The sequence below is a fragment of the Bos indicus genome, chromosome X, assembly GCF_029378745.1.
Source record: "Bos indicus isolate NIAB-ARS_2022 breed Sahiwal x Tharparkar chromosome X, NIAB-ARS_B.indTharparkar_mat_pri_1.0, whole genome shotgun sequence".
Classification (NCBI taxonomy): domain Eukaryota; kingdom Metazoa; phylum Chordata; class Mammalia; order Artiodactyla; family Bovidae; genus Bos; species Bos indicus.
Window position 1 is genome coordinate 103475555 of NC_091789.1, and position 26735 is coordinate 103502289.

Genomic DNA, 26735 nt, shown 5'->3' on the forward strand with positions numbered 1-26735 from the left:
GAGTTCACCCAGACTCATGTCCGTCGAGTCACTGATGCCATCCAGCCACCTCATCCTCTGTCGTCCCCTTCTCTTGCCCCCAATCCCTCCCAGCATCAGAGACTTTTCCAATGAGTCAACTCTTCGCATGAGGTGGCCAAAGTACTGGAGTTTCAGCTTTAGCATCATTCCTTCCAAAGAAATCCCAGGGCTGATCTCCTTCAGAATGGACTGGTTGGATCTCCTTGCAGTCCAAGGGACTCTCAAGAGTCTTCTCCAACACCACAGTTCAAAAACATCAGTTCCTCGGCACTCAGCCTTCTTCACAGTCCAACTCTCACATCCATACATGACCACAGGAAAAACCATAGCCTTGACTAGATGAACCTTTGTTGGCAAAGTTATGTCTCTGCTTTTGAATATGCTATCTGGTTGCCCCGAAATCATTCACCTCTTTGCCTCTAGAGTCGCTTCTCTAAGACATCCCTCCAACTTTACCACTCCTGTGCTTTGAAACATAAAATAACTTGGTATTATTTAGCACACTTAATAAATGTGTGACATATATGTGCCTGTATGATTAAATCCAAACTCGTTTGGATTTAAAAGCATTTCACAACCTGGTTCCAACCTATCTTTTCCAGGTACATCTCCCCATTTCTCCTTTCCTCCTCTGCACTCCATATATTAACCTTGTGCTTCAGACACCTTGGTCTACTTGCCCTTTCCTTTCTGTATGTGTTGTGCCCTGTGCTGGAAAGTCAGTCCTCTTCAGTGGACTGGAAAATTCTCAGTTACCTTTTGAGACCTATTTACACTTTCTCTGTTCAGATTACACTTTATCCATTTCTGTATTATGACAGCACAATGCACTTTAGTTAATGGGTAATTTTTCATACTCTCCTGCTCCTCAAAGGCAAGGACTTGCTTTTATTTATTGTTGTCCCACCCCGGTGCCAACCCCAGTATCCACCCAGTACTGTCCCCAGTACCTCCTTTGTTGATTGGCAAAGTCTGAACTCAGTAACTAGAATGGATGGAGGGCAGGAAGGAAGGAGGTCACCCCCTCTCCATCCTTCAGCTATAGCAGCTGCTCCCTCCTTCCTTCGCCTCTCTCTACCTCCACTCCATCTCCATCTGAATGCCAAAGCCACTAGTTTCCAGACGGTTGCCAGAACACTCAATCTCTCAGAAGCAATGTCACCTGCAGAGTTTCTCTCCAGCCCCAGTGTCCACTAATGAGCGACACCTTGGCAAGCTTTTGTTGGTGTGAGGGGCCCCCGCGGGATGTGAGTGTCTCTCATCTGTTCAGTAGCCTTCTGTGGTATTTCTTCCTCATTTTTTTCCGCGCACCGCCCAAACGAATATCACTATTGTTTTGTACTCCTGGCAAACTTTGACACAATTATCGGTGACAAATTGACTTAAAGTGCGGCTGCAGGAAGAGAAACAGGAGTGTCTCGCTTGGCCTTCTGGGAGTTGTAGTCCTGCAGGCCCCTGGGCTGCCTGGCTGGTCCTGGAGCTGTGAACTACAGCTCCCAGGCCTTCTCCACGTCCCTACCGCACAGGCTCAGAGCCTCCTGCCGAGAGGAGGTGGTTACATTGTGTCTATTGTATCCCTGGGTCTGTGTGTTTGTGTATTTCTCAGGACGTGAAGTTGAGAGTGAAAAGCATGGCAGATGAGCAGGAAATCATGTGCAAATTGGAAAGCATTAAAGAGATCAGGTAAGTGCAACATTTCAGTGCCCCCCAAGTCCCCCTCCGAAGCTCCACAAATCCCTCACTACCGGAGATGGCTATTACCTACAGAAAGTATCTATTGTTGGGCTACTTGCAGAGAGGGACGGGAAAGGATCCCATTCACTATGGAATTCAAGGATGGGAAAGAGGCAGGGGAGAGTCAGAACTAAGACTAGCAGAGAGAGAGGCAGAGAAACAGACTGACCGAGAGGGATCTCTTGTCAGATGTGTTTGAGAAAGCCAGATTGAGACATACAGTGGCGGGGGGGGGGGGGGGGGGGGAGCGGGGGTTGGGGTGGGGGTGGTGGGCGGTGTGTGTGTGTGTGTGGCCGGGGTGGCGGTGTTGGTCCCAAGACAGCTTTATTCTTCTTGGGTGGGAGTTAGGGAAATGGCATTCTTGGACCCATTATTCTTTAAAGTGTTGATTGGCTCCAAGGTGTATTTGGCTCCTTGCTCTTTATGAATCTAGATTCTTTTCAGTCTTCTGTTCAACTTCAGGACCTCGAGCTCGGCTGAGCCTTTTAAGAGCAGTCTAACGCATCAGGGGCTGGTGGCAGCAGCTGGGGACTGCCAGCTGGGGATAAGGAGGAATCTTATGCAAGGCCCGCACTGAGAGGACAGACAGCACTCGCTCTTGTGTATTTTTTGCTTTTACTCACCACTTTCTTCCTCTTCTACCAGATGCTCAGGGAGGGGAGAGGGGCGGGAGTGGTGGAGACTGGGGAGGCAGTTACCACCTACTGGCAGTTGCTCTCAGGACCCAGAGGTGATAGGCTGATGGGCAGGTTGGAAAAGTGGGTGTTGCCTACATCCCCTCCCCCTTCTCTCCAGGAGTGGCATTAGCTAGAGGATGATACTGTCCTTGCTCAGATCATAATAACTTTGGTTGAGTGAACTGCCTGGGCCAACATTAGGCCTTCCTTCCTCTGCTCTTCTCTGCTAAGACTCCTTGTCCCCCACCTACCCGTCTCTGCCTCGGCTTCCACCCTTCTTCTGAGGGTGATGTGGATCGGGCAGTCTCTTTTTAGTGTTTTTTAGAAACCTGAAGAAAAATGGGGGAGAATATCAAGTGTGTCCCTTTAAGAAATAAGGCTTTGATCAACAGATTTAACCCTTGGAGTGAATGCCTTAGATGAGACTCACACATGATGGTGGTAGTGGGGAAGCGCTTTGGCTTTTTTGTCCTTTGCAGGGATTATATCTCTACCTCTTCTGGAGAGAAAAAGGAAGGAAACTATTATTTACCAAGCTGATTGACCTACTATTGCTGCAAGAGTCCTGACAACTTCCTACACTTCCTTTACAACTGGGAAAATGGAAGCTCAGAAAATTTAAGTAACTTTTCCAGAACCAAACCATTTGAAAATACCAGATTTTGACAGAAACCCAGTCCATTTGTGTGCAGAGGTTCTGGGCTTCCCATTCTGTCCCATGGCTGCTAAGTCACGTCAGTCGTGTTCGACTCTATGCGACCCCATAGATGGCAGCCCACCAGGCTCCACCGTCCCTGGGATTCACCAGGCAAGAATACTGGAGTGGGTTGCCATTGCCTTCTCCAATGCATGAAAGTAAAAAGTGAAAGTGAAGTTGCTCAGTCGTGTCTGACTCCTTGCGCGACCCCACAGACTGCAGCCTACCAGGCTCCTCCGTCCATGGGATTTTCCAGGCAAGAGTACTGGAGTGGGTTGCCATTGCCTTCTCCAAGGAGGGTCTGGTAAAAGGTAGAGAGGGGGCATGTGTTGCATTTTCTTTTCTGCAAAAGGATCCAGATATAGGGAGTGAGACACCTTGTTGCAGGAAAAGGTCAACTGTCATAATAACAATTCAGTTAATAATAAACTTTTGCCTGCAAGAAGAGCCTAGACTTGTTTTTAACGGACTTTAAAGGAATCCTACCCAACCCCAAGAGAAGGAACAGTTGGAAGCAAGGAGAAGTGACCCATCTTAGTAGAGACCAAATGGAGGGGCATGACTTCCACCCTCACCGGTGGTAAACCTGGCATTCCTACCACTGCTAGCTGGGATAGGATCCTAGGAGGCCCATAGAGAGGCCAGAACTCTCATCCCCAACCAGCAATAGCAAAGAGCCTCTCCTCAAATTGGATGTCAATCAGAGACCCAGTGGATAACCTGGACTCATGCTGCCCCTCTTCCCTGCAAAAGTAGCACGTCAGAGAATGCCTGCAAAAACCAAAGAGATCCAGAGTGTCCAAATTTAATTGAAAAAAAAAAAAAATCACTTGACATACCAACATTATCAATTTCAGTGGCCAGAGAAAGTAAACAGATGCTAGGATTGAGATGGCACAGAGGTTAGAATTATCCGATAAGGATTTTAAAGTAGCCATCATAAAAATGCTTCAGGGAGCAAATGCATCACACTTGCAACAAATGATAAAATAGACAATCTCAGCATTTAAATAGAAAGTCTCAACAAAGAAATGTAAAGTGCAGAGCAAACCAATGGAAGTTTGAAAACTGGAAAAAAAAAAAAGACTTAAAAACTCAATGAAGAGGCTCAACAGCAAGATGGAGAAGACAGAGGAAAGAATCAGACAACTTAAACATTAAACAATAGAAATAACCCAATCTGAACAACAGAGGGAAATTAAATGCAAAAAAAAAAAAAAAAGAAGAAGAAGAAGAAAGAAAAGAAGGAATTGAACAGAGCCAGAACCTCCAGACCTGTAGTGTTATAATAAAGGATCTAACATTCATGTCAACAGAATCTCAGAGAAGAGAAATAAAACAGGGCCAGAAAAGTACCTGAAGAAGTAGTGGCTTAAAACTTCCCAAACTGAGCAAAGGACATAAACCTCCAGATCCAAGAAATTAAGCAAATATCATTAGGAAAGACCTGAAGAAATTCATACGAGACACATTCAACAAGTAAACTTTCTGAAAACAAAAGCAGAGAAAAGATCTAGGAAGCAGCCAAAGAAATAATATTTTACCTATACCTTCTCGACTGAAAAAAATGCACAACATGAGAGTTTGAGTTAAGTTTTATTTGGAGAAATATGATGACTTCACCCCGGGAGACAGCACCTCAGATAGCCCTGAGAAACTGCTCCAAAGAGGTAGGGGGAAAAGTGGGAGTACATGCAATCAAGCACATATTTTTTGTAGAAAGTTTTTGCTGGTCTCATGAAGCTTTTGCTAGTCACAAGAAACAGTTGTTCACCATGAAAGAGTTTTGGGCTTTTCTAAATATGAGGAGATACAAGAATTGGGCTCATCAAATCAGCTCCTGAGAATATCTAACTATCTTAAGACCTGTCCTGCCAGTTTCCTAGAACACAAAATGCCTCATTTCTGCTCTCTACCCTGAACTCCTTCAGAGGGTGTTGGAGGTTAGCAGCTGCAGCAACACATGATTTAATCCTTGTAGAGGTAGATGGCAAGCTCCCACAGCAAGGGCCAATTTGTGATTGACAGGGCCCCTTCATGGTTATAAATTCAGCCATACTTTGGGAGGCATTTCATGACTATTTTGTCCCACATTGCTAGGAAGGCTCATTCTCAGGTCTCAAGAAGATTTTCCAGGCAGGCCACTCAATGTGCTATTACTGGACTAGGTCTTATCAATAGTAATCAAAGGTCTCTGGACTAATTTGTCTTAGTTAAGCCGCTATAGTCCCAGAAAATTTCCCCTTTTTGTATCTTCCCATATAGAGTTACATTATTATAATTGTTGATCACATACAGAATATTTGATCAACTGCTTCAATTTACCTAGTCATCATTATTTTCTTTGGAGGTTCAGTCACACATTTGGTCAAACAAGAAGCAATAATCTTGTAGAACAGGCAAAGTACAAGTAATATAATTAGCAATATTATTAAAGTCATAAGTAAGAAGCCAGTAACTTCCATTAGGTGCAGCCCCCTATATCCTCAGATCTTCTGACTTATTCTTATGCTGTACCAATCTTTATATTTCAGGGAAATTATATATTTTCACTGTCCATATGGCTCCCAATCCAATTTCCTAGTGTCACTAGGCTGCTTATCCTTGGCATAATTTAATTGTTCTCAAGATAAAGCGGGGTGGGGGGGATTGATTAAATCTTAAATGACCACAATCTGGTGTTAACCATATAAATCCATCCCATAATTATGAGAAGTTGTGTTCCTTGGCTGAATTTTTGCTTGTTGCTCTGCTTGAGCTTGAACAATGACCAGGGTCAGAGCAGGCATTATTAATTGGCCAGTAGAGAAGATCCCACCTAGCAATACAAGAGTAGCCAGAACAGGACAGAAATAAAGTTTTTTAAGGGTCATCCAATTAGAGCCTTGGAGTGGAGAAATCTACCAAGGTAATTTGGAAGTACTAGACACAGGTAATTGGCCACAACCCAACAATTGGATTGACCTTTAAAATTAGCATAGGATTGTGTCCATGGTAGAAAAACATTTGATTTATATGCAGAGGTCTAAGAAATCAAGAAAACATTATAAATGATCATATGAATCAGGTCTAGCATCTTGGGTAAGCTGTCTACTTTTGATGTCTTTTTCTCATCCTGGTGAGTGTCCTGTGTTTGAACATTGTTTTAAGGTGAATTTGAGATCAGCAGTCCTCTCTATAGAACAGTCTGGTTTAGGGGCCTTTAGAAGTGGGAATTAATCCAAGAGTCAATTTCCCTTCAGTGTTCACTGTGCATTAGCTAGTTAAGAGTACCTGATAAAAAGTCCTTTCATCCAGGTTGGAGATACTCCTTTAAATTGTATCTTTTCCAGTATGCAGGTTGTGGGACAGCTGATCTTCATCCAAAGATTACTGCTCTCCATCCTGAAGTCCTTCAGGGGGTGTTGTAGGTCAGTCGCTGCAGCAGCACATGATTTAATCCTTGTAGAGGTAGATGGCAAGCACCCATGGAAAGTGCCAACTTGTGGTTGACAACCTTCAAGGGAAAAAAAAGAAAAGAAAGTCAGCAGATTCCTCATCAGAAAGTGATGAAGCCCTAGCAGGAAGTAGCACATTTTTCAAGTGCTGAAGGAAAAAGAATCATCAACCAAGAATCCTATGTTCAGTGCTAATAACCTTCAGGAATAAAGGGATAATCAAGATACTCTTAGATGAAAGGAAACAGGGAATTTATCAGTAGGATGTCTATCTTATCAAGCATGACTAAAGTAAATCTTAAAACAGAAAAGAAATGGTAAAAGGAGGAAACTTGGAAGAAAGAACATAGTAGACTAAAACCTGGGTAAATACAACAGAATTTCTTTTCCTCTTGAGTTGTATGAATCTTGTTTGATAATTGGATCATAATTTATTACACTGTCTCATGTTGTTCTGAATGTGTATAGAGGAAATATTTAAGACATTTATATTATGAACAGAGAGTGTAAAGGAATGTAAAAGGGAGGTAAAATTCCATCTTATTGATCCATTCATCTGTTGATGGACACTAAGATTTCTTCCATATCTTAGCTATTGTAAATTATGATGCTATAAACATAGGGGTGCATGTATCTTTTTGAATTAGTGTTTTCATTTTCTTTGGATTATATACACAGGAGTGGAATTCCTGAATCATATGGTAGTTCTATTTTTAGCTTTTTGAGGATCTAAATTCTGTATGTTGTCTATTATATGTGGATTCTAACAAATAAAACAAACCAATGAACATAGCAAAATATAGAAACAGACTCGCAAATATAGAGAACAAACTAGTGGTTACCAGTAGGATAGGAAAGTGGGGGAAGGGAATGATAAGGGGTAGGGGAATAAAAGACATAAAAAACTATGTATAAAATAAATATTATACATAGATTGTAAAACACAGAGAATTATAGCCAATATTTTATAATAGCTTCGAATGGTACATAGTATATAAAATATTGAGTCACTCTGTTGTACACCTGAACCTAATATAATATTGCAAATCAACTATACTTTAACTAAAAAAAATTATAGATACATTAAATGGAATTCAAAAAAATGTTCAAGTCACCCACATAAATACAGAACAAAGAAAAGAGAAAATAAAAACAGAGAGAAAAAACAGGTAACAAAAGATAAAATGGCAGACTTAGCCTTAACATATCAATAATTATGTTGAATATAAATGGTCTAAATACAGCAATTAAATGACATGACTGAACTATATGAGAAAGGGTCAATTCACAAAGAAGACATAATTCTAGATATGTATGTACCAAAAGCGTTTTAAATTAACCTGCTTTTGACAATTTTACAGTAATATGCAAAGGTTATATCACTTGGTTTAAGAATTTAAAATGGGGAAAGTACTACAAATACATACTTGATGTTCACATATGGACAGGTAAAACATGTATTATAAGTGAAGAGAAGGAAGGGATAGAAGGAACTGGAGAAAAGAACCAACAATGGTTGAACACCTACTAGTTTTAAAACTCTTGGCTCATTTAATACTCAATCTTGCTAATGGGAATCTGTAGTATGAATTATTATCCACACGTTACAGAAAGGATACCAAGGCTCAACGAGGTTAGGTAACCTATCTATGGTCACACAGCTAGGAAAGGAAGAGAGAATATATCCTCCTATTCACTTGGCATATGCATTTCAACAAATGCTGATAATCTGATTAACCATTATCCATAATTCTTTAGCTGTTCTAATCCTAAATCTCCTAAAGGTATAAATAAAGCAGTCTTTTTTGTTGTTGTTGTTTAAAAAAAAAATACTTTTGCTTCTTTGCTAAAGTAGTAGTGATAAGGATGAAAAGTAAAAGTGTTAGTTCCTCAGTTATGTCCAACTCTGTGACCCCATGGACTGTAACCCACCAGGCTCCTCTGTCCATGGAATTCTCCAGACAAGGATATTGGAGTGGGTGGCCATTTCCTTCTCCAGGGGATTTCCCAACCCAGGGATGGAACCCAGGTCTCCTGTATTGCAGGCAGATTCTTTACCATCTGAACTACCACAGAAGCCCAATGATGAAGACAATACCACCCCATAATCTGATTAAGTCAAGCTGAGAGCTATACACACCTCCAGGCATATTCACATAAATATACATACTTGTAGTCACATATATATTTGTAGTGACACACACAAACACATTCCCACACACTGATGGCAGAATTTGAAGTGGGAAATATCACCACAGACCATTCCCCACTAATGCTTCTGACACCATGCTCACAGCCCTGTCTTTCCTTTTAATCTAAACCACACTTCAACATTATGTTCCAGATCTCAGCCCCCAAATCCCACTCTGGTATATTTTACCCATGAATTCCTTGGGCTTCCAAGTGGTGATGAAGGAGCATGTGGATATGTGGAAAGGGGAAGGGAAGAATAGGGCAAAAGAGGGGAGATGGAAAACAGGGAAGGAAAGGAGAAGAAGCTACAAGGCAAAGAATGTGAATGCAGCCACCACTAGAGCAACCAGGGCCCTTCACCAGCTCCCCAAATGCATACTAATATCTCCTTAACATGCACATGTTCACATCAGATGGCCAAAGTATTGGAGCTTCAGCGTCAGCATCAGTCCTTCCAATGAATATTCAGGGTTGATTTCCTTTAAAATTTTGCATTCCCAACATCCTCTAAAGATCCCTTTATATCAAATTTCAGTCCATCTCTATTCCCACCCTCAGCCCCAGGCAATTAGTAATATACTTTCTGTCTCTACATATTTGCCTTTTCAGGACATTGCACATAACTTAAAACATTGTTTTTTTTTAGGCTCATCTACATTGTACCATGTATCAGCATTTCTTTCTTTTTTATTGGCAAGCAGTATTCCATTGTATGGTTATACATGTGTTTTGCTTATTCTTTGCTTATTCTTTCATCAGTTCATGAACACTGGAGTTGTTTCTACCTTTTGGCTCTTATGAATGCTGCTCTGATCTTTTGCATATAAGCCTTTGTGTGGAAATGTGCTTTCATTTCTCCTGGTTAGATTCCTAGCATGAAATTTCTGGGTCTTTTTTATAACTTTTTAAGATAATGCAAAGCTGTTTGGGCTCTAAAATCACGGTGGATGGTGACTGTAGCCATGAAATTAAAAGGTGCTTGCTCCTTGGAAGAAAAGCCATGACAAACCTAGACAATGTATTAAAAAGCAGACATATCACATTACCTGCAAAGGTCTGTGTAGTCAAAGCTATGGTTTTTCCAGTAGTCATGTGAGAACTGGACAATAAAAAAGGCTGAGTGCTGAAGAATTGATGCCCTTGAACTGTGACACTGGTGAATACTCTTGAGAGTCCCTTGGACAGCAAGAAGATCAAACCAGTCAATCCTAAAGGAAATCAACCCTGAATATTCACTGGAAGGACTGATGTTGAAGCTGAAACTCCAATACTTTGGCCACCTGATGTAAAGAGCTGACTCTTTGGAAAAGACCCTGATGCTGGCAAAGATTGAACGCAAGAGGAGAAGGGGACAACAGAGGACAAGATGGCTGAATGGCGTCACTGACTCAATGGACATGAGTTTGAAAAAACTCTGGGAGATGGTGAAGGACAGGGAAGCCTGGCATGCTGCAGTCCATGGGGGTCACAGGGTCAGACACAAAGTGGCTGAACAACAAAAAAGCTGTTTCCCAAAGTGGTTGTGCCAATTTCCATCCCTAGAAGCAGAATGTGAAGGTTACAGTTTCTAATCCTGTTGGGCATATTCTTCATACATTTATTTTCCACCCATCTGTCTTCTCTGGTGAAGTGTCTATTGAAACATTTTGCCATTTTTCAGTTTAACCTTTAACCCATTTTTCAGTTGGGTTATTTGTTTACTTACTGTGAATCTTGTGTATTCTTTGCTTTCATCAGATACATGCCTTCCAAAAATGTTCTCCCAGTCTGCAGCTTGTCTTTTCATCCTCTTAAGAGTGTCTTTTGAATTGCAGAAGTTTGTAAAGTTAATAAAGTAGTCTTGCTCATCAGTACTTTCTTTTACAGATTGTGATTTTTGTATCATATAAAAGAAATCTTTGCCTAAGCCAATGTCACAAAGGTTTTCTTCCAGGAATTTTAGGTTTTACACATAGGCCTACAATCCACTCTCACTTAATTTCTGTGTGATTTAAAGTATAGTTTGAAGCCCCTTGCTTGTTTGTCTTTGCATGTAGGTATCCAGTTTTTTCAGGACCATTTAGTGAGAAAGTGATTTTTTCTCCACAAAACTGCCTTTGCATCATCATTAAAAACAGTTGGCCATATATTTGTGGGTTTATTTCAGGACTCTATTCTCCACAGGTCTACTTTTGTACCTTTATGCCTATACTTCACCTATTTTGAAAACTTCAGCTTTAAAATAATTCTTGAATTAAGGCAGTGTAAGTTCTCCAACTTTGCTATTCTTCTTGAGAGTTGTTTTGGCTACTCTAGGCCCTTTGCATTTCTGTTTTAGATTCCACTACTCAATTTCTACAAAAAATGTCTGCACTGAGACTTTGGTAGCATTGCCAAGATACCACACTGCATTTAGACAGCTTTCTTTTGAATAGTGTTAGCATGGTGTATCTTCTTCTCCTCTTTATTTGTTTCTTTATATTTAAAGTAGGAATCTTATGGGTAGTCCAGAGTTTGGTTTGTTTATCTGTTTGTTTTTTTCCAATCTGATGATCTCCTTTTTAATTGAGGGTGTTTAGACCATTTATATTTAACATATTTATTGATATGATTAGAATGAGATCTACCACCTTGTTGTTTCCCATTTATCTTATCTGTTTTTTGTTCCCTTTTCCCTCCCTTTCTGCCTTCTTTTGGATTAAGTATATTTTATTTGATCTGTTTTTCTGACTTTTAAGCTGTTTTCTGTTTTTTTCTTAAATTGGTTTAGTAGTTTACCTGTCACAGTTTATCTTCAAGTGATCTCATATTGCTGCAGATATAGTGTAAAAAAACTTACAATGTTGTATTTTTGTTTCTCCCTTTCTGGTCTCTGTGCTTTTACACTGATGCACTTCTTGGTTTAAATTGTTGATTATCTTTTTTAATTAATTTGAATAACAAGAAAAAGAATCATATTTTTTTCAAGTTCAGTGTTCAATATTCTTCTGCTATCATTTTATTTCTGTTTGAAGGACATCTTTCAACATTTATCATAGAGCAGCTTTGCTGATGATATAGCAGCTCAGGTATTCTATGTCTTAAAAAGTTTTAATTTCACTTTGTTTTTAAAAGTTATTTTCAGTGTGTAAAAATTGTATATTGGTAGAGGTTTTCCGCCCCCCCGCCCCCCAGTACTTTAAAAATAATATGCCATCTTGCTTCTATCGTTCATTTCCCTGTGGCTAACTTTTCTTTTTTTCCCTCAAGCTGCTGTGAAGTTTTTCTGTTTATCACTGGTTATGAACAATTCCATTGTGTTATCACTTGATGTAGTTTTTCTCCTGCTTCCTATGCTCGAGATTTTTTGAACATTTTGGATTGGTGTGTGTGTTGTTTTCATCAAATTTGAAACATTTTTGGTTATTAATTCTTCAAATATTTTTCTTTTCTCTCTCCTTCCTGATCTCTGGTTACATGTACTTTTAGCCACTTGAAGTTGTCCCACAGTTTGCTGATGCTGTTTATTTTTTTAATATTTTTTCCTCTATATATTTCATTTGGGAAACTTTCTATTGGTATGCCTTCATGTTCATTAATCTTTTCTGCTTTGTTGTCTAAATTGACTAATGTAGTTTTCATTGCAGTCATTGTAGTTTTCATATTTAAATATCTTATTTTTATATTTGAAATTTTTTCATCTCTCCCTCATCTCTACTTAATGTGGCTAGTATTTCTTCAAGCTTTGTGAATATATGAAATACATTTATAATAACTATTAGTATTCTTAGCTTCTAATTCTATCAACCATGTTATTTCTTGGTCAGTTTAACTTATTATTCTCAACATTATGAACTACATTATTCATGCTTAATTGTACACCTGGCAAAGTTTTGTTAGATATCAGACATTTTGAAATTTACTTTGTCTCTGCATATATTTGCATTCCTATAAATATTCTTGAGATTTGTTCTGGCATGTCATTAAAACATTTGGAATCAGTTTTATCCTTCCAGGCCTTGCTTTTCAGCTTAGTTAAGTGGGACCATAGCAGCATTTAGGGCTGCCCAGGTGGCACTATTTGTAAAGAACCCACATGGCAATGCAGGTAACATAAGACATGCAAGTTCAATCCCTGGATCAGGAAGATCTCCTGGAGCAGGGCATGGCAACCCACTCCAGTGTTCTTACCTGGATAATCTCATGGACAGAGGAGCCTGGCAGGCTTCAGTCCTTGGGGTTGAAAAGAGTCAGACATGACTGGTGTGACTTAGAATGCACGTGCACATAGCAGCATTTAGTGTAGAGCTCATTTTCCTCAGAACTTATCTTTGTATTCTAATGTTTTATAAATTGTGAATTTTTTCTACATTAGTTGTTTGGAACAGTCACTGTTCTCAGGCCTTTGTGGGCTCTGATCACTGCTTCCTCTAATCTTTGAGGAAAATTAGTTGTTTCCTTGTCTTCAGATAGTTAGTTTCCTTACACACACATGCTGATCAGTATTTCAGTGAGAACTTGAGGGGGAATCCTCTGAAAATTGTAACCATTCTCTATCTACACAAGTTTTCCTTCTCCAGTACTCTTTCCTGCAAACTCCAGATGACTTGGCATCCCCAGACTCATAACTCCATTTCCTCTGTTGAGGGAGATGGCCAGGCTCTGTCTGAGTTCCCTGTCTCTGCCTTGCAGATTAGAGAATTTCTCTAGGCAATAGGATACGGCAATCTTCAGGTTCATCTAAGCTTTTCCACTTCTCAGAGATCACTGACCTTACTTGCCTGATGTCCAATATCTTGAACCCCACTTTTTAATATATTTTTTTCTTGGTGTTTTTGTTTGTTTTCCTTTAGTTTTTCAAAGGTGAGATGGAAAATCTCGTTCCTCTTACTCTATCATGAATAGGGTGGAAGTCAAGGCTATCCCCTAAATTTGGTTTTAGAGAATCAGATTTTACCATTAATTATAAACATATTTTATATTAAAAAAAAAAAACTAAAGTCAGGATGTGTCTTAAATACAATTCTACTTTATAATTGCTGTTGGCCAAGAGGGAATTGTGTTATTTTCCATGCATAAACACATGTGAACTTGACCATGACTGTTCACATTATCATGCCTTCATATAATTGAATAATGTGTATGTTGTGACTGGATGTTGAGTTTAACTGCCATTAAAGTATCTTCAAAAAGATTTTATCATGGTTTTTCCTTGAAATAAAAAGTTATTGTATATGAGAAATGAATCAGACTGGAAAAGTCTGATTTAAATATTTTTTAAAATCAGTCTACCAATGACCGAGCAATCCCACTGCTGGGCATACACACCAAGGAAACCAGAATTAAAAGAGACATGTGTACCACAATGTTCATCACAGGACTGTTTATAATAGCCAGGACACGGAAGCAACCTAGAGGTCCATCAGCAGACAAATGGATAAGAAAGCTGTGGTACATATACACAGTGGAGTATTCAGTTCAGTTCAGTTCAGTTCAGTCGCTCAGTCATGTCCGACTCTTTGCGACCTCATGAATTGCAGCACGCCAGGCCTCCCTGTCCATCACCAACTCCTGGAGTTCACTCAAACTCACGTCCATCGACTTGGTGATGCCATCCAGCCATCTCATCCTCTGTCATCCCCTTCTTCTCCTGCCCCCAATCCCTCCCAGCATCAGAGTCTTTTCCAATGAGTCAACTCTTCGCATGAGGTGGCCAAAGTACTGGAGTTTCAGCTTTAGCATCATTCCTTCCAAAGAACACCCAGGACTGATCTCCTTCAGAATGGACTGGTTGGATCTCCTTGCAGTCCAAGGGACTCTCAAGAGTCTTCTCCAACACCACAGTTCAAAAGCATCAATTCTTTAGCACTCAGCTTTCTTCACAGTCCAACTCTCACATCCATACATGACTACTGGAAAAACCATAGCCTTGACTAGACGGACCTTTGTTGGCAAAGTAATGTCTCTGCTTTTGAATATGCTATGTAGGTTGGTCATAACTTTTCTTCCAAGGAGTAAGCGTCTTTTAATTTCATGGCTGCAGTCCCCATCTGCAGTGATTTTGGAGCCCAGAAAAATAAAGTCTGACACTGTTTCCACTGTTTCCCCATCTATTTCCCATGAAGTGATGGGACCAGATGCCATAATCTACGTTTTCTGAATGTTGAGCTTTAAGCCAACTTTTTCACTCTCCTCTTTCACTTTCATCAAGAGGCTTTTTAGTTCCTCTTCACTTTCTGCCATAAGGGTGGTGTCATCTGCATATCTGAGGTTATTGATATTTTCCCAGCAATCTTTATTCCAGCTTGTGCTTCTTCCAGTCCAGCGTTTCTCGTGATGTACTCTGCATATAAGTTAAATAAGCAGGGTGACAATATACAGCCTTGATGTATTACTCAGCCATTAAAAAGAATACATTTGAATCAGTTCTAATGAGGTGGGTGAAACTGGAGCCTATTATACAGAGTGAAGTAAGCCAGAAGGAAAAACACCAATATAGTATACTAATGCATATATATGGAATTTAGAAAGATGGTAACGATAACCCTGTATGTGAGACAGCAAGAGACACAGATGTATAGAACAGTCTTTTGGAATCTGTGCAAGAGGCCGAGGGTGGGATTTTTGGGAGAATGGCATAGAAACATGTACAATATCATATGTGAAATGAATCACCAGTCCAGGTTTGATGCATGATACAGGATGCTTGGGGCTGGTGCACTGGGATGACCCAAAGGGATGGTATGGGGAGGTAGGTGGGAGGGGGGTTCAGGATGTGGAACACGTGTACACCTATGGTGGATTCATGTTGATGTATGGGGAAACTAATATAATATTGTAATTAGTCTCCAATTAAAATAAATAAATTTATATTTTTAAAAAATAAAATAAAATCAGTCTACCAGAGCTCTTTCAACAACTATTAATGAATATTAACATTAAAAGCAAGCATTTTGTTGTAATATAATTGGTAGCATTTCTCTCTTTTAGTAGTCCTTAAGATAATGTGTACCTTATGTCCAATGGCATCTTAGAATTAATTAAATACAGGAGCCAATTAACCAGGATATATATTAGTAAAGCTAATCCAACGTGGTTCCAGATTAACAGTGGCTAAAACAAGACAGAAATTCATCCATTTATTTCTCATATTATCAGCCTTGGAACAAGCTGCCTGTGTTTCTTGTTGTTATTCCATTTTGGGGACTCAGGCTCTTTTTATCTTATTGCATCACCATGTACAGGGTGTAGCCCTCATCTACATGGCTGAAGATGGCTTGATGTTGTGTATACATATTAGGCAGTGGGAAGAGGGCAAAGGGGAAGTGAATGACATGCTCTTTCCCTTTAGGGTCATAGCCTACATGTTGCCTATATTGCTTGTGTGTTCATTCCATTGGCCAGAAAACTGTCACGTGGTCAGAAAAAGCTACAAACGAGAGACAGAAATATAGCCCTTAGTCCAGGTGTCACATACCCAGATGACAATAAGAGGTTCTATTATGGAAGGAGGGGAGGATGAATTTGGTGGGCCAAGGAGCATTTGTGTTCTGTGTGGCCCTAGGGTTTCAAATTGTTGGAACTGCCTATAGAAGGAATGGATTGTCTAGAGAAATGGTGAAAAATCTGTGTAAGTTGTTCAAGGATAGCCTAACTGAACACTGGAAGTGATATATTATAGAAAGGACTTAAGCAGTGGTTGGGAAAGGGACAACAAATGCCTTCGAAAGTCCTTCCCAGCCTGGAGCTTCACATGTGCTCAGGTTCTACCCACACTGGTCTGTGAATCCTACTTGCTGTATGTGAATCACTTGGCTGCCATCTGTGCCAAGTGTTTGACTTCACTGCAATTGCCCAAATACGTACAGAGAGGCATTACCGAATCAATTGACATGAGTTTCAGCAAGCACTGGAAGTTGGTGGTTGAGAGGGGAGCCTGGCATACTGCTGTCCATGGGGTCGCCAAGAGTTGGACACAACTGAGTGACTGAACTGAACTGAACTGATACGGAGAACTTTAGATAAATTTCTGTTTGGCCCCCAGAGATCAGAGAAGGGGCATGAAGGTGGGCAGAGCACAATAATTTGGTTGAGTTCAGTTCAGTCACTCAGTCGTGTCTGACTCTTTGTGACCCCATGAATTACAGCACTCCAGGCCTCCCTGTCCATCACCAACTCCTGGAATTCACTCAAATTCACGTCCATCGAGTCGGTGATGCCATCCAGCCATCTCATCCTCTGTCGTCCACTTTTCCTTCTGCCCCCAATCCCTCCCAGCATCAGAGTCTTTTCCAATGAGTCAACTCTTCGCATGAGGTGGCCAAAGTACTGGAGTTTCAGCTTTAGCATCCTTCCTTCCAAAGAACACCCAGGGCTGATCTCCTCTAGAATGGACTGGTTGGATCTCCTTGCAGTCCAAGGGACTCTCAAGAGTCTTCTCCAACACCACAGTTCAAAAGCATCAATTCTTCAGCACTCAGCTTTCTTCACAGTCTAACTCTCACATCCATACATGACCACTGGAAAAACCATAGCCTTGACTAGACGGCCCTTTGTTGGCAAAGTAATGTCTCTGCTTTTGAATATGCTGTCTAGGTTGGTCATAACTTTCCTTCCAAGGAGTAAGCGTCTTTTAATTTCATGGCTGCAGTCCCCATCTGCAGTGATTTTGGAGCCCAGAAAAATAAAGTCTGACACTGTTTCCCCATCTATTTCCCATGAAGTGATGGGACCAGATGCCATAATCTACGTTTTCTGAATGTTGAGCTTTAAGCCAACTTTTTCACTCTCCTCTTTTATTTCATCAAGAGGCTTTTTAGTTCCTCTTTACTTTCTGCCATAAGGGTTGTGTCATCTGCATATCTGAGGTTATTGATATTTCTCCCGGCAATCTTGATTCCAGCTTGTGCTTTTTTCCAGTCCAGCGTTTCTCATGATGTATTCTGCATATAAGTTAAATAAGCAGGGTGACAGTATACAGCCTTGACGTACTCCTTTTCCTATTTGGAACCAGGCTGTTGTTCCATGTGCAGTTCGAACTGTTGCTTCCTGACCTGCATATAGCTTTCTCAAAATGCAGGTCAGGTAGTCTGGTATTCCCATCTCTTTCAGAATTTTCCACAGTTTATTGTGATCCACACAGTCAAAGGCTTTGGCATAGTCAATAGAGCAGAAATATATGTTTTTCTGGAACTCTCTTGCTTTTTCCATGATCCAGCAGATGTTGGCAATTTGATCTCTGGTTCCTCTGCCTTTTCTAAAACCAGCTTGAAAATCTGGAATTTCACGGTTCACGTATTGCTGAAGCCTAGCTTGGAGAATTTTGAGCATTACTTTACTAGTGTGTGAAATGAGTGCAATTGTATGGTAGTTTGAGCATTCTTTGGCATTGCCTTTCTTTGGGATTGGAATGAAAACTGACTTTTTCCAGTCCTGTGGCCACTGCTGAGTTTTCCAAATTTGCTGGCATATTGAGTGCAGCACTTTCACAGCATCATCTTCCAGAATTTGAAATAGCTCAACTGGAATTCCATCACCTCCACTAGCTTTGTTCATAGTGATGCTTTCTAAGGCCCACTTGACTTCACATTCCAGGATGTCTGGCTCTAGGTGAGTGATCCTACCATCGTTAATCAGCATTTAGTCGTATCTTGACGGTGGTGGGATAGAGCTGCTAGCTGAGTCAGGCAGAGATTAAGAGAGAAAGGAGACCAGCTCACGATGTATTCTGTTACAGATCTCCAACCAAGCTTCCCTACTGTTCCTCCTTTCTGAGTGCAAGCACAGGTACAGGTGCCCTTATGCACTACTATAAGGAGTGTGAACTGGTGTAGACATCATGCACAGCAAATTGGCACTGCTTAGATAAAATAAGAATATAACTTAACTGTGCACCAGATTTCCCATTCCTTGGATAGAGACCCCCCCAAAAAAAAATTTACGCAGACAAGTACAAGAATATTCATCAAAGTATTGCTTTACAGGGGGCGAATGGAAGCAAAGTGAGAATCTATCCTTGGAAGGGTAGACAGGTAAAAATGTGGTAGGTGGCCACATTAGAAGGAAAGAATCCTGGATCTTAATATCAGAGTGCCATGTGAAACCTATATGGTATCATTAGTCTATACTGTGTGTGTGTGAGAAAGAGAATTAGTCAGCTTAGTCTGCCACAAAGAAACAAAGGATATTCTGAGTGTCTTAAATAACAGGCCTTTATTCTCTCTCAATTCTGGAGGCTAAAACTTCATGATATAGATACCAGAAATTTTGATTTGGGTTAAGGGCTCTCTTCCTTTCCTTGTAAATGGCTGCTTCTTCCTTGTGTCCTCATACACCAATTCCTCTGGTCTTGTGTGTAGATAGAGCTCATGTGTCCCTATCTCAACTTATAAGGATGTCAGTACTACCAGATTAGGGCCCTACTCTGATGACCTCATTTAACTTTATACTTCCCTAAAAATTCTCTCTCTAAATATTTTGGAGGTTAACCTTATACCTACTTAAAATTTCTCTCAAAGTACCTGGAAGTACTTTGGGGTTTAGGGCTTAAATATATGTATATCAGGGGGCTCAATACATTCCATAACATTCTTCCCTATGACTTTTACCAAATGCATGTCCTTCTCACATGCAAAATCCATTCATCCCTTCCCAACAGCCCCAAATGTCTTAATGCATTCCAGCACATATGCCCAGTCAAAAGACTCATCTATATATCATCTAATTTAGGGTTCAATGAGACTTGAGGTCTGATTCATCCAAAAGGCAAAATTCCTCTCCAGCTGTGAAATCAGACAAATGATCTGCTTCCCAAATATAATGATAGGACAGGCATAGGAAAAAAACATTCCCTTTTCAAAAGGGAGAAACCAGAAAGAAGAGAGGAATGATAGATCTCAAGAAAGTGCAAAACCTAACAAGGCAAATTTCTTTAGATTTTTCAGGGTGGAGAATAATCTTTGGCTGCATGCCTTGGGCAGTATCACCCCCACACTCACAGCATTTTGCTGTCACTTTTCTCCTGAGGCACTAGTCAGAGGCAGCCTGGCCCACTGAAACTGAGGAGGCAACAGCCTTCCCTCCAGGGTCTGTTAGGTCTAGATCCAATGGTGGGAATTGTAGCCCTGATGACCTCTAAATCACCTTTGGTGCCATTCTTTACTTGAAGGATGAAGCATGTTTGCAGCTAAATAACTCTATTGCCCTGTCTTGTAGATTCCAAACTCTTCCCTTTAGTTCATCCTCTCTCTGCTCCCCTGGTCCACGCTGACAGTGTCTGTGTTTGCATAATCCCATCTCTATTCCTGACTTCTGCTGAGATACCTAATTAAAATCATGAGTAATCTCCTCAGGGAGTGGTTTTCTAGGCACATCCATAGTGTTCACTCCAGAACATGCTTTATATTTTTGGCAATGTGGATAGAATGAGAATTTTTCAAATATTCAAGTTCTGGTTCCTCTTGTTTAATGATTCTTTTGATTTATCTCTCCTCTTGCATTTCACTATAAGCAGCGTCTCTTCACATGCACACTTTGCCTAAAAATCTCCTCAACTAAATATCTAATTTCATTGAGCATAGTTACTACCTTCATAAAACATTAGGGCAAATTTCAGCCAAATCCTTTACCACTGTATAATAAGGATGAATTTTTCTCCAGTCTGTGACAGTCACTTAAAGGCAATATAGGCTTTTTCTAGCATGTACCTCAAAACTCTCCCAGCTTCTACTCATCACCTAGTTCCAAACCCACTTCTACATTTTTAGATTTTTATTAAAATAGTACCCCACTTCATGGTACTGAAATCTGTGTTAATCTGCTTGGTCTTCCAAGACAAAATGTCACAGACTGGGTGTCTTAAACAACAGACATTTGTTTTCTCATATTTCCGGAGGCTAGAAGTCCACGGTCAAAGTGCCAGCAAATTTGCTTTCTTGTGAGGGCTCTCTTCTTGGCTTATAATCAGCTGTGTTTTTGCTGTGTCTTCACATGGTCTCTCTTCTGTGCATGTAGAGAGAGAGAGAAAACAACCTCTGATATCTCTTCCTCTTCTTATAAGGGCATCACTCCAGTAGGATTAGAGTCCCACATTTATGACTGCATTTAACCTTAATTATCTCTCTAAAGCACTCCCTCTAAACTTGACCCACGTTTTGGATTAGGGCTGCAACATACAGATTTTGGAAGAACAAGATTTAGTCCATAACACTCACAATATCTAGAGATCTCTACAGATAAATAGGCTGATAGATTTTATCTTTCCCTCTCCTTTTCTCCCTATCTGTTGTTCACTGCTTAGTCACTAAGTCATGTCTGACTCTGCAACCCCATAGACTGTAGCACACCAGGCTTCCCTGTCCCTCACTATTTCCAGGAGTTTGCTCAAACTCATGTCCATTGAGTCAGTGATGCTATCCAAACATCTCATTCTCTGTCGTCTCCCTCTCTTCCTGCCCTCAATCTTCCCCAGCAGCAGAGCGTTTTCCAATGTGTTGCCTCTTTGAATCAGGTGGCCAAAATATTGGAGCATCAGCTTCAGCATCAGACCTTCCAATGATTATTCAGGGTTGGTTTCCTTTAGGATTGACTGGTTAGATCTCCTTTCAGACCAAGGGGCTCTCAAGAATCTTCTCCAGCACCACAATTCAAAAGCATCAATTTCTCAGACTTGTTTTTGGTCCAACTCTCACATCCATACATGAATACTGGAAAACCAAAGCTTTGACTATTCAAATGTTAGTCAACAAACAGTTGTCTCTGCTTTTTAATATGCCACCTAGGCTCATCATAGCTTTTTTTCCCAAGGAGCAAGCATTTTTTAAATTTGTGGCTGCAGTCACCATCTGCAGTGATTTTGGCACCCAAGAAAATAGTCTGTCACTGTTTCCACGTTTTCCCAAACTATTTGCCATGAAGGGATGGGGCCAGATGCCGTGATCTTTGTTTTTGAATGCTGAAATCTAAGCCAGCTTTTTCACTCTCCTCTTTCACCCTCATCAAAAGGCTCTTTAGTTATTCATTGCTTTTTGCCATTAGAGTGGTATTGTATGCATATCTGAGGTTGTTGATATTTCTCTGGGCAATCTGATCCAGCACAGCATTTTGGATGATGTACTCTCCATAGAAGTTATATAAACAGGGTGATGATACACAGTCAAGAAATACTCCTTTCCTAATTTTGAACCAGTCCTGTAGATGTCCAGTTATAACTGTTGATTTTTGTCATGCATACAAATTTCTCAGCAGACAGGTGAGGTGTCTGATATTCCCATCTCTTTAAGAGTATTCCACATTTTGTTGTGATCCACACAGTCAAGGTTGTGGTCTGGGCTTCAGCAGTACATGAACTGTGAACTTTCAGGTGATCAACCTGGATTTAGAAAAGGCAGAGGAACAAGAGATCAAAATTTAAAAATCCATTGGCTCATAGGAAAAGCATCATAGTTCCAGAAAAACATCTACTTCTGCTATATTGATTATGTCAAAGCCTTTGTCTGTGTAGATCACAACAAACTGTGGGAAATTCTTCAAGGATGGGAATAACAGACCACCTTACCTGCCTGAGAAACCTGTATGCAGGTCAAGAAGCAACAGTTACAACTGGACATGGAACAACAGACTGGTTCCAAATTGGGAAAGGAGTACATCAAGGCTGCCTATCATTATCCTGCTTATTTAGCTTATATACAGAGTACATCATATGAAATTCCGGGCTGGATAAAGCACAAGCGGGAATCAAGATTGCCGGGAGAAACTTCAATAACCTCAGATACGCAGATGACATCACCCTTATGGCAGAAAACGAAGAAGAACTAAAGAGCCTTTTAAAGGAAGTGAAAGAGGGGAGTTAAAAAGCTGGCTTAAAACTCAACATTCAAAAAACTCAGATCATGGCATCCGGTCACATCACCCCATGGCAAATAGATCGGGAAACAGTGGAAACAGTGTCAGACTTTATTTTTGGGGGCTCCAGAATCACTGCAGATGGTGACTGCAGCTATGAAATTAAAAGATGCTTACTCCTTAGAAGAAAAGTTATGACCAACCTAGACAGCATATTAAAAAGCAGAAACATTACTTTGCTGACAAAGGTCCATCTAGTCAAAGCTATGGTTTTTCCAGTAGTCATGTATGGACATGAGAGTTGGACTATAAAGAAAGCTGAGTTCTGAAGAATTGATGCTTTTGAACTGTGGTGTTGGAGAAGACTCTTGAGAGTCCCTTGGACTGCAAGGAGATCAAGCAAATCAATCCTAAAGGAGATCAGTCCTGAATACTCATTGGAAAGACTGATGCTGAAACTCCAATACTTTGGTGCCTGATGTGAAGAGCTGACTCATTGGAAAAGACCCTGATGCTAGGAAAGATTGAGTGCAGGAGGAGAAGGGGGCGACAGAAGATGAGATGGTTGGATGGCATCACCGACTCAATGGACATGAGTTTGAGCAAGCTCTGGCGGCTCATGATGGACAGGGAAGCCTGGCATGCTGCAGTGCATGGAGTCACAAGGAGTCAGACACAACTGAGAGACTAAACTGAACTGAACTGAACACAGTCAAAGGCTTTAGCATAGTCAATGAAGTAGAAATAGATATGTTTTGGAATTCCCTGGCTTTCCCTATGATTCAATCCTATTTGATTTCTGGTGCCTCTTCCTTTTCTAAGTCCAGCTTATATATCTGGAAGTTCTTGGTTCATGTACTGTTGAAGCCTAGCTTGAAGGATTTTGAATATTACTTTGCTAGCATATGAAATGAGCACAATTGTATGATAGTATAAATATTCTTTTACATTACCTTTCTTTGGGATTGGAGTGAAAACTCACCTTTCCAGTCCTGTGGCCTGTACTGAGTTTTCCGAATTTGCTGGCAAATTGAGTGCAGCACTTTCTCAGCCTCATCTTTAGGATTTGAATTAGTTCAACTGGAATTCCATCACCTCCACCAGCTTTGTTCGTAGTGATGCTTCCTAAGGCCCACTTGACTTCACACTCCAGGATGTCTGGCTCTAGGTGAGTGACCACACCATTGTGTTTAGCTGGGTCATTAAGACCTTTCTTGTATTGTTTTCTGTGTATTCTTGCCACCTCTTCTTAATCTCCTCTGCTTCTGTTAGGTACTTGACATTTCTGTTCTTTATTGTGCCCATCTTTGCATGAAATGTTCCCTTGGTAACTCCAATTTTCTTGAAGAGATCTCTAGTCTTTCCCATTCTATTGTTTTCTTCTGTTTCTTTGCATTGTTCACTTAAGGCTTTCTTATCTCTCTTTGCTATTCTCTGGAACTCTGCATTCAGTTGTTGTTGTTGTTGTTGTTGTTTTGCCTTTTAGCTCCTCATCATTTCTCATCTACTTGTATAACCTCCTCAGACAACTACTTTGCCTTCTTGTATTTCTTTTTCATGCAAATGGTTTTGGTCACCACCTCCTGTACAGTGTTATGAACCTCCGTTCATAGTTCTTCAGGCACTCTGCCTGTCAGATCTAATCCCTTGAATCTATTTGTTACCTCACTGTATAGTCACATGGGATTTCATTTAGGCAGTACCTGAATAGTCTCGTGGTTTTCCCTACTTTATTCAACTTAAGCTTCTCTTTTGCAATAAAGAGCTCATGATATGAGCCAGTCACCTTAGGTCTTTTTTTTTTTTTTTTTTTTGCTGGCTGTATAGACCTTCTCCATCTTTGGCTGCAAAGAATATCGTTGATCTCAGTTCAATTTTGACATGTGGTGATGTCCATGTGTAGAGCTGTATCTTGTGTTGTTCAAAGAGGGTGTTTGCTATGACCAGTGTGTTTTCTTGGCAAAATTCTGTTAGCCTTTGCCACACTTCATTTTCGATCCACGGCCAAACTTGCCTGTTATTCCAGGTACCTCTTGATTTCCTACTTTTGCTTTACAATCCCCTATGATGAAAAAGAATCTTTTCTTGATGTTAGTTTTAGAAAGTGTTATAGGTCTTCCTAGAACCAATCAACCTCTACTTCTTCAGCATCAGTGTTTGTGGTATAGACTTGAATTACTGTGATGTTGAATGTCTTGCTTTGGAAAAAAAACAGATCATTGTGTTGGTTTTGTGATTTCACCAAAGTTCTGGATTTTGGACTCTTTGTTGACTATGAGGACTACTCCATTTCTTCTAAAGGGTTCTTGCCCACAGTAATAGATAAAATGGTTATCTGAATTATATTTTCCCATTCCCTTCAATTTTAGTTCACTGATTCCTAAGATGTCGATGTTCATTCTTGCCATCTCCTGCTTGACCACATCCAATTTACCTTGATTCATGGACCTAACATTCCAGGTTCCTATGTGATATTGTTCTTTACAGAATTAGACTTCACTTTTACCACCAAACGCATCCACAGCTGAGCGTTGTTTCCATTTTGGCTCAGCCTCTTCTCCATTCTTTCCTAGTATCATACTGGACACCTACTGACCTTGAGGACTTATCTTCTGGTATCATATATTTTTGCCTTTTCATACTGTTCATTGGATTCTTGAGGCAAGAATATTGAAGTGGTTTGCCATTCCCTTCTCCAATGGACCATGTTTTATCAGAACTCTCCATCATGACCTGTCTGTCTTACATGGCCCAGCATAGCATGGCTTATAGCTTCATTGAGTTACACAGGCTATGGTCCATGTGATTATTTTGGTTAGCTTTCTGTGATGGTGGTTTTCATTCTGGAGTTTGTAAGATTGTAGGAGAAGCTGCAACAAGACAGTAGAAGGGACACAATCAAGATCAAATGCCATACCTCCAGGTGGGAAACCCACAAACTGGAGAACAATAATAAGACCAAAGAAGTTCCCCTACTGTTTTGAAGTTTATAGGCTCCACATCCGGAGAAGGCAATGGCACCCCACTCCAGTACTCTTGCTTGGAAAATCCCATGGATGGAGGAGCCTGGTGGGCTTCAGTCATGGGGTCGCGAAGAGTCGGACATGACTGAGTGAGTTCACTTTCACTTTCCACTTTCATGCATTGGAGAAGGAAATGGCAACCCACTCTAGTGTTCTTGCCTAGAGAATCCCAGGGACGGGGGAGCCTGGTGGGCTGCCATCTATGGGGTCGCACAGAGTCGGACACGACTGAAGCGACTTAGCAGCAGCAGCAGCAGGCTCCATGTCAGCTTTCCCAACCTGAGGATCCAGCAAAGGGACTGGGAATTCCCAGTTAATCTGACCTTGAAGGACAACGATATTTGATTACAGAACTTCCACAGGTCTGGGGAAAACAGAGACTCTTACAGGACACAAAAAACGCTTGTGTGCACCAGGATACAGGGGAAAGAAGCCATGACCCCACAGGAGACTGAACAAGACCTGCCTGTGAGTGTTTGAGGGTCTCCCTTGGAGGCATGGGTTGGCATTGTCCTGCTGCAGGGACAAGGGCACTAACAGTCCTGGGAGGTGAGTGTTGGCATAAGCCCTTTTGGAGGTCACCAAGTAGCCCTACCATAGCAGTTGTAGACTCCAGGACTGGGTACCCACAGGCCATACAACTAACAGGGAGGGAGCACAGCCCCACCCATCAACAGACAGTTCTCTCCTTATCAATAATTTACACTTTAGAAAGACATATGCAATACAACAAATAGGCATTAAATAGTTTTCAATGGTTGCTATCTGGGGTATAAATGATGTAGGGAAGGAAGGAAGAAGAATTAGACAACAGAAAGGCCTTATCTATAGAGGAAAAATAGGGTGAGAGTAAAAAATATTTGCAATGATGGCTGAAGACTCTCCATATTTGTCAAGAGATATACACCCACTGATTCGAAAAGGATGTTGTTATTGTTCAGTTGCTGAGTCATGTCTGACTTTTTGTCACCCCATGGACTGGTTCCCACCAGGATCCTCTGTCCTGGGAGTCTACAGACAAGAATACTGGAGTGTGTTGCCATTTCCTTCTCCAGGGGATCTCCCTGACCCAGGGATTGAACACACATCTCCTGTAGCTCCTGCATTGGCAGGCAGATTCTTTACCTCTGAGTCACCTGGGAAGCCCATAATA

The 26735-nt window shown here is 40.8% G+C and overlaps 1 protein-coding gene across 4 annotated transcripts in view; it reads left to right on the forward strand.

Moving 5' to 3' along the window:
- The first annotated feature begins 1528 nt into the window (after positions 1-1528).
- ZC4H2 (zinc finger C4H2-type containing) overlaps positions 1529-26735 on the forward strand; it is a 75872-nt gene continuing 50665 nt past the window's right edge. For 2 of the 4 annotated variants that reach the window (XM_019956369.2, XM_070784866.1), the window contains exon 1: positions 1529-1704. In XM_019956369.2, the coding sequence (XP_019811928.1) occupies positions 1652-1704 (53 nt within the window). In that variant the 5' untranslated portion in view covers positions 1529-1651. The remainder of the gene's footprint in view (positions 1705-26735) is intronic. The other 2 variants (XM_019956368.2, XM_070784867.1) reach the window with 2 other exon arrangements.